The sequence below is a fragment of the Ambystoma mexicanum genome, chromosome 4q (genome assembly GCF_040938575.1).
Source record: "Ambystoma mexicanum isolate Mex_15411 chromosome 4q, UKY_AmexF1_1, whole genome shotgun sequence".
NCBI classification, from domain to species: domain Eukaryota; kingdom Metazoa; phylum Chordata; class Amphibia; order Caudata; family Ambystomatidae; genus Ambystoma; species Ambystoma mexicanum.
Window position 1 is genome coordinate 137,149,351 of NC_090928.1, and position 17,278 is coordinate 137,166,628.

The following is a 17,278-nucleotide window of genomic DNA, read 5'->3' on the forward strand; positions in this document are numbered from 1 at the left end:
CAGATGCCCCACCATCTGCTTTAGAAAAAAAAAACAATGTTTTATTATTGCCCCACCCCCACTAATCTCAAACAATGTGTTTGTCATCTAGAACATTCAAACTGCACTGTTTGTCTTCTGCAAATCCTTCCACTGGCAGAGTGTGGCCCCCTGCAGCCCTTGTGGTGTGGGGAGACCCATCACCTCATGTTCTGGGGAGCTGCCCCTCAGCCCGCACTCTGACTTTAGAAGGAAACAATTTTTGTTTAACGTCAGAGATAGGGCTGGGCTGGGGCCGAGCTGCAGTGACAGGTGGCTGGTGGAATGAGATGGGGCGCTCAGTGGTGAAAATGTTGGGGGGGACAGGGCTAGGGTGGAGGGAGGAAGGATGGTGGGTCTTAGGGATCGTTTCGGCCAAATTGTTTGAAAAAATTTTGTTGAATAGTACATTTGACTGAATTCAGTCACCACCATTAGTTTGAAGCCGAAGATACCGGACATGAAGAGCTGAGGTTGCAGGGGTGTCCCCCGCTCACCATGTTCAGTATTTTTGGCATGTCCCCCGCTTCCTCAGGATTGGTGGTAGGGGACCCAAAAAGAAAAGAAGAACAAGGGACCCTGCAGCGTCAGATCTGACCCCCGTTAAATGGATGGATCTGACACTGCAGGGTACAAGAGAGGCGGCGTATAGAGAAAAGGTAAGTGGGGGCTGATGCTCTGGTATAACTTTCATAAGACTGGTGGCGTATCTTTAAAATTCAATTGGGCCCCCACATATCTTCAGCTAGCCTGCCATGCACCCAGTGACACAACATAACATTCACAAACTTAATTCCAATATAACATACAAACAATGCATTATTTATCATTCATTCAGACACAAAAGTCAACACACATATGTTTGCATACACTCCCACTCACACACCAATGCCCCCAGCACCTCCATCGACATACACTGTGTGTACACAACATTTCGAGGTACGTATACAATAGCACATGGAAACAGTGGCGCACTGTCCATTGAGCAGAACAGAATTTATCACCCCCTGATCCCTGAAATTTTGGGCTAAGTTGACTTGGCCTAGCTGAACTATAAAGACATGGCCGAAAGGAACAGATTCACTGGAATGTTAGCAATTCTCTTGATTTTTTCTTTCATTCAAAAGCAGAAGCCATCGGTTAATTCAGTGCAGTGGGTGACCAAGTATACTTGGTATCAATTTTTAAATGCCATATATCTCCAAACTTGGGTTCTGTACAGCACCTTATATGTGAACGTGATGATATATTTCTTCTACAACATTCTGACTGATTAAAATCAAGGTATGTTTTTCTGTGTTCAAATGGCTTCAAGCAGTGGAGTACCGAGCGGGAGAGGTAGGGGGAGCAAGCTGCGCCCCGTGGCTCTTTTAAGAGCCAGACGAGGACATTTGTCATTGGGACACCTCTCCTGTTTGGCACCTCCAAGAGGGCGCCCAAAGGCAAAGGTGTCCCGCTGGCAGGATAATGTGTGCTGAGCAATTTCTGCTCTGCACGCTGATTGTCCTGGCAGCAAGACACCTTACCCGTTCCGAATGGCAGAGGTGTCCCACTACCAGGACAATGTCCCAAGGAGCTCCGGGCAGCAAAGGGTCCTCACATTGCTCTGTATCAACAGAGCATTACAATTTGAGCCATTAGGCACTGATGGGAGGGAGGGATATTCTATTAGCAGGGACTTTTGTCCCTTTTGAAATGTGAATGGAGGGAGTGATCAGAAGTGAGAAGGGTGCATAATGTTGAATGCTTTATGAAATAATGACTATGGCTTTAAAACCCAAGGGGGATTTGTTAGGCTCACATTAATCTACATGATGCTATTGTGACTTTGCATGCAGAATGGGGAGAATAAAACTAAAGCCATGCTCCCATTGCTCAACATATTTCTATGACAATGTATATGGTGTATGGTTAGTTTACTATGAAAGGCTAGTTTATTATGTAATGTGTTTGCTTCCAAGGTATTGCTATAAATAATTATAGAAGCACATGCAATGTAAAGCAAAACCTTAATAAATATCTATATCAACTCAATCTGGAAATATGTGCGCAATCGCTTCAATTGTCCACATCCCGGTTTCACTATTTAACCAAGTGTGTGATCCTGAGCAAATCATTTTATCACATTGGGCCTCATTAGGACCCTGGCGGAGAGGGTGTTACGCCAGCGTAGTGCATGGCGTACCTCTCCGCCATACTACGAGTTCCCGTAGCGCCATGGCGGCCTTTTCCGCCTGGTTTTACCAGGCGGAGAAAACCATGGCGCTACGGGACCTCGTTGTTAATTACGCCACCGTATTTTACGGTGGCGTAATTAACTCCTTCCCCACTCCCATTATACCCTATGGGGCAAAAATGGGAATGGGGAAGGGCAGAATGGGGATTGGGGATTTACCGCTCCGCCGAGGTCGGAATGGGGCGGTAAATCCGCCAACCCCCATGGCGCTATCGGCGGCTTTCCGCCATGCTTCGCGGTGCATTTAGCACCGCGAAATCCGCCTGGGTCCTAATGAGGCCCATTGTGCCTTATCTGCAGCTCTGCAAGTGACTGGTTCACTTTAAAGCTTATGTTAATGTATCATGGTATTATAATAGAAAAGCCTAATGACTATAGAGTTGTTCCACAAATAACAATAGTGCAATTTAGGTAGTTTGCACCACAAAGTTATTAGTCACTTGGCTTATTTATGGCAACGTATTCTAAAGTCACTTCCATGGTGCCTCCAAGTATCAAAGACTGATGGTGCGCCTTGCAATGTCCTTTTCTGTGAAGTCACTTATGTTGGTGCAATCCATATAATAATTAGGAGGTTTGTATGTATTTTGCCTCAGAGGGCTTGGACAGAGCTCTAATAGATTTGTTTCCTGCATCTGGAATGATCCTGCAGTTTTATGTTTTGTTGTTATGTGTTAAAATGCCATCTTCCACTAATGTTACCAAAAAAGCAGATTGGGGCAGGGGTGGGCAGTTTGGGGGGATCTATGAGACCATGTGGAATTCCACACACTGCATTTCGTTGCTCACCTCCCACCCCACACTCTTTCAATGGTGGATACTCCCCTACTTAGTTTAGTAAGTGAAGGCGTTTTTGGTGGCCTGTAACCTGAACCATGACACCCATTTACTCATTTGCACCAAACCGTCCTGAAAAAGTGTCTGCAAAACTCGAAATACTTTTTGCCAGTTTGGTGAAGATTATTTTTGGCGGCAGGGGGAAAAGTTATGCAGGGCTCCTAAAAGTGTGCTTTTGACACAAAATCCCATATGGTTCCTTCTGCGCACCTAGACCAAAAACTGTTGAACAAAAGTTCACCATGTTTGGAAGGCTTTGCGCACTCTGCTTCGTTTGACATGATTTGCAGAGTACCACAGTTTTTGGTCACAGGTTTTCTCAGCTTGACTCTTCCCACTCTACTTGGGAAGGGCGCCCCTTCTGCCAATTTCATTTTGAAATTAGGATTGTGGCGCTTTAGTAGCATCTGAAAAGTTGCAAGACTAATTTTAGAGGCGTTGCAGAGCTGTGGCTTGCCACAGAGAATACACCATTTATTAATGTTAGTGTGTCTTCATACCTGGGGCCTTAATGTGTACTGTGAGCTCTGCTCACATTGTCCAAATGTGACACACGTCCTCACTAGAGCCAGCCCGCAGCACAGCCCCCTGCAAATATACACAATTAATGTTTTTTTTTAAGTTCCTCTGCTCTGCTTTCAAATGCCACCTGGGCCACGTCTCATGTTACACCGACCTAACCTCTTTGCACTCATGCACCTCCAGACCGAAACCAGCAAGCTGAATGAACGTACTAGTTCCTGTCTTTGTGTCGCACAAACACAAAGCCGAAAAGCAATTCTCTGCACCGCGGCTCCTGGAAGTGATGCTGCTAGCGTGGGAGCACAGGTGCCAGGCCCTGCAACACCCAGTTCAGCACCCTGGCTGTTGACTTTGAGTCAGGCCAGCCAGGGTGAGGGACTGAGCCCTGCAGGGCGTCCTGGCCCTGAATGTGTTGCAGCACGGCTGCCAGGCATCTCAGCATAATGCTGGGAACCTCAGCCGGGCTTCTGCTGTCCAATTACATAATTGATGATTTCGCCCCCCCTGTCCTCCCTCCAAAAGATGGGGGGGACAAAAAGGCATGCCACAGAAGTTGGGGGGGACAAAACCCCTTGTCCCCCCCCTATAATTACGACCATGGGGGCGCTCCACCTTTGGCCAGGGATGTCATTTCACCAAAATGCCAGGGGTAGCGGAAGTGACATCACACGATCCTTGACCTCTGATGACATCACAGGAAGTGATGTTATTTGATCCCATCCCGAAGTGATATTGCGGAAAGCGATGGAACATGACCTTTCACCCCTTGACAAAACAGGAAGTGGTATCACATATCATTGTTCCTAAGTACACTATGGAAAAGAAGGTTATGATATCACTGTCATGTTATTTACATTTCATACAAGAATGGATTGCCATATGTTTCGTTAATATCAGTGGGTATAGGCCCATATTAACAAAGTACTGTGAATGCAAGCAGACGTCCATGGCCAAATGATAATGATGTCTTATTATATAGCACTTACGCTTAAGCGCTTTATATAGAAAAAGTATATATACAATATCACTCAACCTATGTTGGTACTCATTTATTGACCTCAGAAGGATGAAAGGCTGAATTAGTAACTCACCCCCTGAAGTGTGCCTGAAATAAACCTGCCAAGGACGAGGTATCTCGTCCTTGGGATTACCTCCCCAGTGCCAAGGACGAGATAGCTCGTCCTTGGCACTTAAGGGGTTAATGAAGGAGAAAATGTTAGAAGGCTTTGCATGGTGAAACACTGAAATCACCAAAAAAGGCCTTGGCACTGGGGGGGGGGGGGGAACCCATGGCAGTTAAAAGGTTAATGAGTCCAGAAATTATTGTATAGAATTCCAGAAAAACACACTATTTGGCATTCCTATTCTCCTATTCTTTCTTATTTAGGGTCACTGTTGAAAGTGTTAGACTTGTGGAACCCCTGTTCTATATTTTTCTGCGGGGGGGGGGGTTGAGCCCTGTAAAAGAAAGTCAGCCACTCCAGAAGCAAAGACCCACAGGGTGCTGGCCACAGCCCTGGAACTTGCATTTAAAAAATGAAACCATAAAAATATGTTTTCTAGTTTTTTTGGGGGTAGAAAGAGAGACCACAGTGGTAGCAAGGGAGACCTCAGGCACCCCCTAAATGCCGTCCCTGCCTTTGGCTCTTCTATACATGTCAGGAGCCAGGTAGAATTCTTGCTTCCTGGTTCCTGTCTGCAGGTAGCGTGGGAGCATAAGACCTGGATTGAAGAGGTTGGAGCTGTGTGGTAACAGGTAAGACACCTCGTATTTGTAATTTGAATGAGTGTGTATAATGCATGCATTTTGAATACTCATGTATGTATGTATGCACGCCTTTGTTTTTCTATGCAAGTGCCAATAGTGTGTGTATGTATGGGTGTCAGTGTGCGTGACATGTGAATAACAATGCAGTGTGTGTGAATGTTTTGAATGCAGGTGGGGAGAATGTAGTGTGAAATTTCTGGGTGCTCATGTGAGTGACTGTAAGTAAAAAAGCTGTATGGGTGAGTGACTGGTGGGTGAATGAATGGGTATGAATGTGATTAAGTGTGAATGGGAGGCTGAGGACGAAGGGGTGCTGCATCAGAGCACTGACATTTTCTTAAAGTGACATGGTAGCTTTTACTGGCATTTTTGGGAAAAGCCAACTTGAAGAGTGTTATTATGTTGAGGAGTGGGTGGGGGGTTCAATCCGGCAGACAGCCTGGACATTCTGTTACTATGGCATGGCATTTTACTCGCATTACGGGCAAGGCCTGGACGACATTATGTGTGTTCTTACGTTGGGGTGGAGCAAGGAGAAGATATTTTCTTATTGAGGCATTACTTTTATTTACTGGTGTTAAGGCCCAGGACAAAGTCAACATGATGAATGATCTTACATGGTGGGGGATTGGGGCAGAATTTGAACAGCCATGAAGAAATTGATGTTTTCTTACTGAGGCATGGCTTTTTTTTAATACTGGAACTAAGCACAAAGTCAACATGAATGTTATTACGTGGAAGAAGAGGCATTTGTGCAGGCAGCAAGAAGACGTTTCCCTATTGTGGCATTGTATTGTTTACTGGCGTTAAGCACAAAATCAACATGAAGAGTGTGCTTGCGTGGTCGGAGGGGAAGCACTTGTGCAGCCAGCAATAGAATGCTTTCTTCTTGTTCCATTAGATTTCTACTGCTAATTAGTTTAACGACTGGTAGTAAGGGTAACGTCAACAGGAGTATGCTCTCACATGGGGATGCTAGCATATATTGGCAGAGCCAGCATGAGCATATTTGTTTATGCTACTTATGCACTATTACTGGCCACGCAGAGAGGTGGTTCATACATGTGGGTGCCAAGGGCCCAACACCACCCCCTTGTTTCTTTGTTAGAGGAAAGATTTAAGGTGCGATGAAAAAACGTACTTACATATTTCACCTAGTGCAGTGTGAGGCATGCCTCACCATCAGCATGGTCATCATGGGCATTGCATTTGCGTGGTGGTTCAGGTCTGCCCACTGTGTGAAAAGGCCCCCCATTCTTCATGGAGGAGCTGGGAGGCCCTCAACATGGCTCACAATGGGGCCCCCAAATGTTGTGTTAACCACTGACCCTTCTCCATCTCCCTCATGACATTTCTAGTATTAGATGTTGCTACTATTATAATGCATTGCTGACCTGACAGATCCATATGTCCTGCTTGAGACAAGCCTCGGACAGTCTATTCATTCAAACGTGGTGTGAGATTGTTGAGCAACCGGCAATGCTTAATTTGTGGGGGTGGTTGCCAGTGCCCAACACCGGCACTCTTTTTTGGGCACTGGAACTCATGCAGGGCCAGCGCACGTGCAATTCCTTTGTTTGCTCTTCCACTTCGCTTTGCTTCGATTATAAATCATTGGGATTTGTCATTCTGATCTCAATCTCTCTCGTGCTTGCAGGTTGCAGGCCATGGCTGGCTGGGCCTGGGAGGGTCCAGCAATAGGAATGAACAACAAACTGTTACAAACAACATCCAATGAAAACTACCATTATGTTGTTACTATGCAGTATTTGATACATTATGTATAGTAACACAGAATGTGCAGTTTTCATTGGCTGTTCTTCTGAGCCAGTGAAATTACATGGTGACGTGTGGTTGTTGCCACAGGAGGCAGCACGGCGCCACCTTCATTTCACGAGTTACTGTGAAGTGAAGGTGTCGAGGCGTGGCGTCGTCGGTCCTGACTTGTGAGAGAGAGAGCCTGCCCTGTTGCACTGTGTGGTGCAGCCTAGTTGCTTCCTGGGGCCCCCTCTGCCTGCTTTTTCATTTGTGCGCGTGCCAGTGTGCACACCCACCCCCCCCCCCTTCGAGGCCAGACAAGAGACCAAGCCCCAGCCGGCAAAGCAGGTAAGTCACTTGTTGATGCGTGCGGTGCAGCCTGAGCCTGTCACAGTCAAGTGATCAGGCAAGGAAGGCCCAGGTCGGGGCCCGGGCGGCGGCACAGTCCCCAGGTGGTGTCCTGACTGCGCAGCAGTCAGGACCCCACCAGGGGCCCGTCCGTGCCCGGGCTTCTGTCTGTGTGACCTGTGTGCAGTGTGCTGCTGACTGCAGTCAGTGCCAGGCCCAGGCCAATTTCTGTGACCAGGGGCTGCCGGCTGCCACAGATGAGTTGGATGACTCTGTCGCGGGCGGCCTGGCCCGTGGATTGTGCCCAAAAGTATGTTTTTTACTTTTTTCTTTGAAAACCTGACCTTCCGTGGGGCTGGTGGCCGGGGCCCCGCCCCATAGAAGGTAGGTTTTAAAAGAAATAACTTATTTTGAGTGGCGGCTGTGGCCCATCACTTCGAAAGTGATGGGCCCCTGCCGCCCAAATATATGTTTTTTCTTTTAAAATCTTACCTTCCGTAGGGCCGCTGCGCCACGCACCTATTTTTGTCATCATCAGGCTCAGCATGGCTGTGGCAGTGGTGGCCCCACGGAAGGTAGCCTAAGTGATTGAGGCAAGGCAAGGCAAAGCCCAGGACCGGGCGGGACACGGGTGGCAACGTGGTCCCACTAGTGTCTGTCACAAAATGAATGAATTGTCGTTTTCAACTTTGCCCACTTTTTCAATGGTGCCGAGCCCGACTCGAGACAATTGTATGCCCCAGTCCGACCCTGGATAGCATTCATCTAAGCGAAACATGAACTGTGAATTTTTGGCTGGGTGTTTCCGTTCTTCCTTTTAATGTTATCCGCCTCATTAGTTCACAAATGAGCTTCAGCGAGGGGACCTGGAACGGTGCACGTATTGGGCCGAAACCGAACCGACTGCACTTCGCGAGAAAAGCCCATGCAAAGACGAACTTCTGAAATGCCATTTCAGGCTTAAAGATACACACATGGAAATTAGACGGGGATAAACATGGTGCACGTGCCCACTTATCTGTCATCATAAATAAAAGCACTAGTTGAGTATTCATGAATAATTCTCAACCATCTTTTGCTGTAATTTCTTTACATAATTCCAGTGCATGTTCTCTATCCTGATGTGTGGTTTATACACCAGATGTGGCCCCTTAACCTGGGTACAATACGCTCTGAGCATGTGCTCCGAATGAGAGCACATGCAATCCTCAGATAGGAATCCTCAGATAGGGAGGTGGGTGTCTGTTACACCCCGCAGTTTAGTGAAGTATGTCAAGGACATGTCAGTGGGAAGGAGATAATCCGAATATGCATTCTCCTCTGGCTCCTTAATATTGGGTGACAAAACATATTTCGTTTTTTTTAATATGTGTTAAGGTGGAAAGAGGCCCTAAAGCAGAAGTAGCAAAGGCCATTTATTTCACAACGTCTTGCAGAAATGACTTTTTCCAAGTTATACAACACCATGCTCATGCTTGAAGGAAGGGTGAAGGGGGATCCATTTATGAGATGTGATGACTGATAAGGGCTTGAGAGTAAATTGATTACACAAAACACCTGGATGAGGTGACTGAAGAACGGGCTGAGGGAGGGTGCTCTTCCTGGAGGTAACCGATTAACAATACTTGGTTACTTTAACAGACTGTCAGATGGGGCAGAAGGGGTAGAGACAAATACAGTGCAACAGTGACTGAAACAGAATGCTTTTTTATTTATTTGCATTTTTAAAGTGCTCACGCAGGCTTTCGAGGGCATCGAGGCGCAGTTACAGTAGGAGCATGTCTTAGTTGCGTATTTACTACTAGCCTGTGCCAGCAGTTGCTGCAGCGCCAAACATCTGACATGGAGCAGCAGCAGTGTGATGGGCTGGTGGTGGGCCGATCTAGATAGGTCTAGCACTGAACTGGCACGGCCGGCACGCCCGCGCGGACGGTGACGCCGTGCCCGCACTGATGGGGGCGCCCGGCATTATGGGGCCAATATTGTGTGGGCACTGGCACTTATTTTTTTACAAATTAACCACTGGCAACAGGCAATGAGGTATTGTAAAATCGCAAACAATAACTAAGAGGCCCACAATGATTACCTTTCTCGGCTTCTTCAGGATCTTGCAGCACGTAATGGTGGTCTCATGAACATCCCCTATAGCACTCTGCTCCAAAGAATACTCAATTTCTTCTCCAGTCATTCCTTTGAGTCTCTTCATTGGTGGAACTGCAACCAATCCCACAGGAGAATAAAAGTAACTGTTAGTTGTGTGCACTTATGAATCTCAGCAATTTAGATGGTGGCATGATCCTGTTTCAAGGCATCGAACAAATTCCACCCAATCACAAAAGCATACAAATAAGAGCTACACATATGAGACGTTTTGATTACAGGCGAGAATAAGGCAGTTTTACGGGTGTGAATGCTGTCTTCTTTCCTGTTGCTTCTGGTAATGCTGACAGTGGATGCGATTGTATGATCTTAGTAGAGTCATCCCTTAAAGGAATCGCAATCTACTTAAGCCAACAACAGTAACATTGAGTTATTTACCTGCAAATATAGATTCCAGCCTTGGTATCATCCATAGGGCCACATGCATAGCAGAATATTCCCCAAGGTCATGGAGAGACTGCCTGGTAAAATTAATTCATATGTACACATTAAACATAAACAACACAGATTAACTCTCACCCACCGCATTCATTAAGTTAAAAGGTAAAGTAATAAAAAGCAACCCCAAGGGGAGGCTTGGTGGTTTCATGTGGACCAATTGAATAACCTAATGTTCTCTTGCATGGGATCTTTTGTATATGCACCCACTTAATTTAATAAAGCAGTAGTAATAAGCAGACACCTAGGATCAAGGTCTTCAGGATCATCTAACACACTTGAGTATCCACTTAGAGTGTCCATTCTGATCAAAGAGTCAGTGAAAAACGTTTAGGGACACATTCCCAAACGTGCATTCTTGCATGTCAGCGCAATCCGTAATGGACATTGGAATTCTGATGCCCTTTTTCAACTCTTTGCGCATTTGCACAAATCAGGGGGTGTTTATGTTAATTTAAAAACAAATCCCTAATTCACAAAGAGGATGCACGTTTAAATGTGTGGAAAACCAAGACATGCCCCTGCGCCTGTTTGGAGTAGCTCAGGGGGTGCACATTGCAAGACAGGGTCTTTCCTGTCCCTTTCATGCATTTTTGTCGAAGTGTGACAGCCGCAGCTAAAACAGGGATGCAAATACTATTTTTATTTTCTCGCTTCTCACAGAGACAGGTCCTAAAACCCTGTGCACAACACTAAGGTGTGCAAGGGGGCTGGATGAAGCATCTCTGCGCTTCTATCCAGCCCCCCTCAATTTGAAAGCCTTACTAGATTGAACACAAATTTTAAAAAGTGCAACTGCTGCGCTTTTCTTTTTATTTGCTCATTTTTATGAATTTGGCCCTTCGTGCCCAAGTAGCTGCTTGTCAGATTTTTGATAGTGGAGTGGCCATTAGATTTTCCTTAGCATGGTTGAATTCTGTGCAGTCAACTAGCTACTTGGCAGCATCGGCCACAGCATGTCTTTCTTGTCCAACAGTGTTTTCATGACTTCCTTATATGGAATGTACTTGCTTTTTAATAATTGATTCATGTTATGGATACATAACCCTGCTACAACATGCTGCTATTATAGCACGTTCTGTACTGCAGTATTTACAGTGTTTGGGGAAGCTCTCTTTGATGGTTAGCCCACTTGGGCTGTATTGAGACTCTCCATATAAACGATAAGCGTTAAATGTTATCAGCCATTTAGCAGTTCAATGATAGACTCTCAGTTGCGTCTATGAGCCCGATTGCTTTTTTTCACTATCTGCACACTGTCACTTTAAAACATGAGCACTTTGCAAAGAGTCACTTTACTAAGAGGCATTTATGTATTTCTTACCGGCCAGAGTGCAGGACAGAGTCACGTAGCTGTCAGGTCAGTGGATTGGCCTGAGCCCAATCAAATTAATCACCTAGCAGCCCACTGTACAGATAGACTAATATGTTGCATGCTTTGTCGTGGAGACTGCCTTAGAGTCACATAAATTACCTGCCACTGTAAAAAGCAGTAGGGTCTGTCACCCAAATCTGTAGGCAGTAGGACTGCTTAAAAAGCAGTAGCCTACTGCCTAAATATGTAGGGTTGGCAAGTATGCAGAAGGTTGCTGTCTTTAACCCGCTGCCATGCAGGATTCACTGCAATGGTAACTGAATTCAATCAAGGGTATTGCATCCAATGGGCAAATTAATAATATAAATTGAGTAATGAAAAAGGGAACTTCGTTATATAAAATGTTTGTTTATAATGAATGTTCAAGATTATTTTAAAGGTAAACAGTGCATTAAACGGCCAAGATACACTAGGTCAAGATGGCCACCCTGTTTTAGCCGTATAAATGGTGTTTTTAGTTAGAGTCACATGACCAGAGATAAGGATTTTCCCGTGTTTAGAAATAAAGATAGCCCATTAGCTTGAGGCTGTAAAGAAAATCCTGAGGAAGTCCCAGAATTGGCATGAAATGTGTGGCACAACAACAGTGGTTGTAAAACCCAGCAACCACTTCCTTAGTCCGTGCTGACTTTAAATGTTTTACTTGATGAAATGTTATGAATAATAAAAGTTATGTTTTAGCACTACTATTTGGAATTGAGTACTTGTGCTTTTGAGTTGAGACAGCAGTGTGTGCATGCATTTTAGTCACGCATTCACAACACAGCCTTGTGTGTAGTTAAAACGTTTTTTTCCCTTAACCGGAACATGAGCACTTGCTTGTGTAGGCATGAGAGCCACTAAGAGGGAAGGTTTTTTCTTTATATATATATATATATATATATATATATACATATATACGATTTAACCAATACCACAGTTGCGCTCAATATTTGACATTTAAAGCATCTCTTGTATCTGTGTTTAATTCGTCATACAAAATATATGACATTATACACTATATTTCGAAGTCCTCCGAAGGATAATTTGTATTTCCTTGTTTACAATGCTTAAGTTTGTACATCAACTATCTTCAAATCAATCAGGTATACAGGTCCTAGTTTTCCTTGTTTGCAATGCTCAGATTTAAATAACTAATTGCACAATTCATTGTCTCTCTTTAATCAGTATTCAATTTGTCATACACAATGTACAAAATGATACACTCTTTTCAAATTCCTCCAAAGGTTAAGTTGTATTTCCTTGTTTACCATGCTCAGGTTTGCACATCGCCTCTGTCCAGATCAATCAAGCACACGGGTCCTAGTTTTCAACTGCACCCGTCCTTGTCAATACTTGTTTTACTTAGTGATCCACACATATGTAATGTGGCCCTTAGTGAGCTGACTATTAATCAAATAATGGACAAATAACTAGCGATTATATCATATCACAATTGCAAAAAAAAAAAGTAAAAAGAAGGGAATAACAAAACGTAGTGCACATCACTACAGCTAATTATTCATGCACTATAATTGCTGTTGGTTTCATACACTCATATTTCATGATACACTAATATTCAAAGTCAAATGATCATGGATTCAAGTGCAATTTCTGACTGTCCTTGTCACCCTCTAATCCAGACATATTATCCCATGTTACTAATGTATATATTACAATGTATGTAATTTCTTTCTCAAAGTTCTAGAAACTTTTTTAAATCATCATCCCAAATAGTATTTGTTGAAATGTCCTAACTGTAGTCTATACCTTCATGTATATTATACTAGACTTTTTAAATCCTGTGTCTTTTTCGATTGTATGATTATTCCTTACTATTGGAAAATAAAAATACGAATAGAAGAAAACTGAGCTATAGCTATAACAAGACCATTTATTCTCTATGGTAATATTGATATGCAATGTTATTATCACTCGTACCTTACACTCGTCTTATCTTATTTCTCTTCATTGATTTAACAGTAATCTTCGATCTACTTTTTTTTTAATGTTTCTGTATCTATAGTAGGACAACATCTTATACTATCCATGTTCTATTTCATTCCATTCTCAGCCCAACAGAATGCTAAAGTTGTTTATCTTGTTCATAAGCCTCATCTCATTCAGAGTGTCAATTTCGTGTGGCATGATAATTACATTTTGTTTGGTGTTTCATTAATCACAGGTGCCATATTGGAATCCTTATTTAAAGAATCTGATTCCTTTTCTCAGAATATTGACTATTGCTTGGTTACTATTTTGTAGTTCATGGGCACCATCTTATAGTAGCATGGGTTGCTCTTCTGTAATTGTAGATGAAGATCAACTATCATTGATTCCTTGTTTTACACTTTCCGCTATTCTTGTGTCTCAATTTCCTTACATTTGTGAACATTGAATTTGTAAAAATCTCCATATTCATTGTAAACCTAAACAATGTCTAGAAACAATCACATGCCCAACTTATTTCTTTGTTTTTTAAGATTGCTACTTGGTACAACAATAGGTAATCTACAGTCTACAGGGACATTAGTTAGCACATTCCCAATATACCGGCTAACTAGTTCTGTCTATTCTTCTAGGTAGATACTATAAATCATATAAGGGTGTTTTTATTTATTTTTTTTTTTTTTTTTTTTTTTTTTTTTACTTTTTATTTGGGTTTTTTCAAACCTTTAAAAAAAAAAGAAATTTACAGAACTTTCAAGACATAAAACGACCCACATCTCTTAGAGTCTTAATACGTGTGTTTGAACATCGCATACGACCTTAAGTCGAATCTTCAGGCCGTCCTGCCGGTCTGCTCAGCCATAGTAGCATGTAAACAATCTTTTACCACCTGAAGAAAGGAAACCAAGGCATACAGCACAGGTCTATTTGACCCATCAAACAGAGCTTTCCACCAATCATCTCGGGTTAGGAACTGAAAGTTCTTGGTAACTGGGCTGAAGATGCTGTTTCTTTCTTTCGCCAATCCGGAACAAAACATCGTCAGATGTTTGAGTGTTTCATTTGAGGTATTACAAAAACGACACATAAGGTCCGAGTCAGATGATTGGGACCAATAGCAGAGTCGTTCCTTAGTTGGCAGGACGTTAAGCCTAAACTGCAAATATGAGGATCGCATCCACTGGTCCGGGAAGCAAGCCAAATAAGCCGGAACGCAGCCATAGGCTCTCGCCTCTTCCGGAACTTCTTGCGTTGACTTTGATGTTGCTCTTCGATTACAGGTGTTGATCCAGTCATTTATCCAGAGCTTCAATTTAGCAGCGTCAGGATTCTCGAGCAAAATTTGTGTTGTGATGTCATATGAGCTAAGAACTTCACGACATAACTTATTCCATTGGAATAGAATTGTAGGAGCTTTCTCAGTCTCTGGATTCTGAAGAATTGCAATTTGGGGCGTCGGATTTGTTGATTTTAGTTTCCTGAAAAGGTTAAGGAGATTCCAGGCAACCCTCGTTTGCATACAGATGTACCCAAGCTCGTATCTTACGCAGGCCGTGGAAGTACCCTTGGGAAGGTGTAGAACTTTGGACCAAAAGATGTTTTCGAGCGAGTTCCACACTTCATTCCCACAACCAAAAGCATTTTCACCGGCGTAGATCAGTGAGGGAACCACCTTCTGCTGGAAAAAATTTAGCGTTGGTTTTAGGGAAAATTTCCCAAATTTTTTATTGATTAGAGACGCTTGGCATGCCAGTTGTCGGCATTTTCTCTTAGCTGCTTCCACCCATGGTGCGTCATTTCGGCTCGCACTTATTCGCATTCCTAAATAGCTGGTGTTTAGCACACACCCAATGGGTTCTTTGTCCACATACCATTTGAATTTCTGCCTGTTAATTTTCGAGCCTTGCAGTTTTTCAAAGACGATGATTTCACATTTCCCCCTGTTGATGTTCAAGCCGTTCTCTGTTAGATATTTTTCCGCGGTAACAAGTTTACGTTGTAGACCTATTGGTGTTGTGTCTAACAAAATAATGTTGTCCGCGTAAACTAGATAATCAACATGAGAACCGTGAATTTTGGGCGGAAACGTGCGGAAACAATTGAAGACGTCTTTGATATCTGATATGAACAGATTGAATATACTTGCTGCTAGGGGGCAGCCTTGTTTGATGCCTCTAGAGGTGTCGATAGGAGCTGATAAATTGCCCTTTTGGTCCAATCGAACTCTGATTGATGTATTTGTGTGAAGTTCACGGATAGCGGCCAACAGGCTTGGTGGGCAATTCCATTTAGTCATTTTTCCCCATAACAGGTCTCTATCTATGCTATCGAACGCCTGGGATAGATCAACCAGCGCGAGATAGATCTTAGAATTTGATCGAAGGGCTTCCATCTTCAGTAAGTTTAACAAAAGGAGGTTGACGCAGCAACCCACACCCTTGACAAACCCTGTCTGTCTCGGATCCACCCGGTTGCAGTTCGTGGACCACTCCAGAAGTTGTTGTTGAAGGAGGGTTGCATACACCTTGCCCAACACATCAAGGAGTGCAATTGGTCTATAATTCTTAGGGTTTCTGCGATCTCCTTTTTTAAAGATTGGTATAATCACTGCGGATTTCCATGAGTTGGGGGTCTTGCAGCACCTAAGAATCCTGTTAAACAACAGCTCACAGATGGCGGCCCATTCTTCTGGCTGGTGCTTGATCGTGAAGTTCGTTAGCCCATCTGGGCCCGGTGCTCTGGAGTCATGCACATTCTTAATGACTCTCAAGATGTCCTCATAATCAAATGCGAGATCCCAGTGTGTTAGATTAGGAGGATCCCAATCATTAGTCTCGTTGCTTTTGTGAAAGAGATCAGCGTAGAAGGCTATCCACTCGGACTCAAGGACCAGGTTGGCCTGAAGGGCGTGTTGTGGAGCAAGGTTGTCATTTATAAGTCTCCAATAATCAGCTCAGTTAGAGCTCTCCATTTTTGACAACATGAGCTCTGCGTCATTTTGCAGCATGATGGCTTTATGAGACTTAAGCCAGTTCTTATAGCCCTGTTTGAACTTTCGTGCTTGAACGTTGTCATCTATGGGAAGTTGTTTTCGTGCCGTTCTCAGCTGCCAGCGAAGAAGGCGTTTTCGTTGTTGCACCTCAAGATCGAATTTATGTTTGGGTATAAATTGGGTATTTCCTGTTCTGTTCCTCTGTTCTTGATATTGCGTCAGAAGATTATCATATTCCAGAGATTCAGAGAACTGAAGGCCCCTCAAAATATAACCCACTTCACTGTAGTCAAGATTCAGACGAATCCGGCCAGTTCCTGTTCTGACTGAGTAAGCCCATCGATCCTGGAAAGGTTGTACGTTTGACACAAATTTTAGAACCACCATGTCATGATCGCTGTAGTTCATTTTATGACAGCGAAACTGTTGTTTCTCGTGTGGATCTTTCCAGATACCAGGATGTAGTCAAGTGTAGAGCTTTGGTCCCCTCTTCTCCAGGTAGGAGCTGCCGGAATATCTCCCGGAGTTTGGCCGTTCAACATTGTCAGCTCACGTAGCTCCATTTCCAGGCACCACTGAGTTGTCAATTGATGTTCCAGGTTGTTGACTTTCTTCTTGTTACCAAGTGAATTTAGATGGCTAATACAGTCAATGTTAAGGTCACCACAGATGATCATGTCATATTGCAGTCCGAATTCCATGAGGTCGTCAAGCACCGTTGTGACTTCATCTATAAAGTATTTTGCTTCGGTGGCCCCATGATTCCAATAGAGGTTGAGAATGCAGAAATTGGAGGCCAAGCCAGCAACTGCCCCCCCAAAACCAACCGTTACCACTTGGATTACAGGGGAGATGTTAACAGAGTTCAAAATCCGGAGACCTGATTCGATCCTGACC

General features: G+C 43.8%; 1 protein-coding gene across 1 annotated transcript in view; it reads right to left on the reverse strand.

Moving 5' to 3' along the window:
• The window catches only part of LOC138467549 (maestro heat-like repeat-containing protein family member 1), a 796,923-nt gene that overhangs the window by 517,343 nt on the left and 262,302 nt on the right, over positions 1-17,278 (reverse strand). Inside the window, exon 5 of the mRNA XM_069607658.1 lies at positions 9,574-9,701. Within this exon, the coding sequence (XP_069463759.1) occupies positions 9,574-9,701 (128 nt within the window). The remainder of the gene's footprint in view (positions 1-9,573; positions 9,702-17,278) is intronic.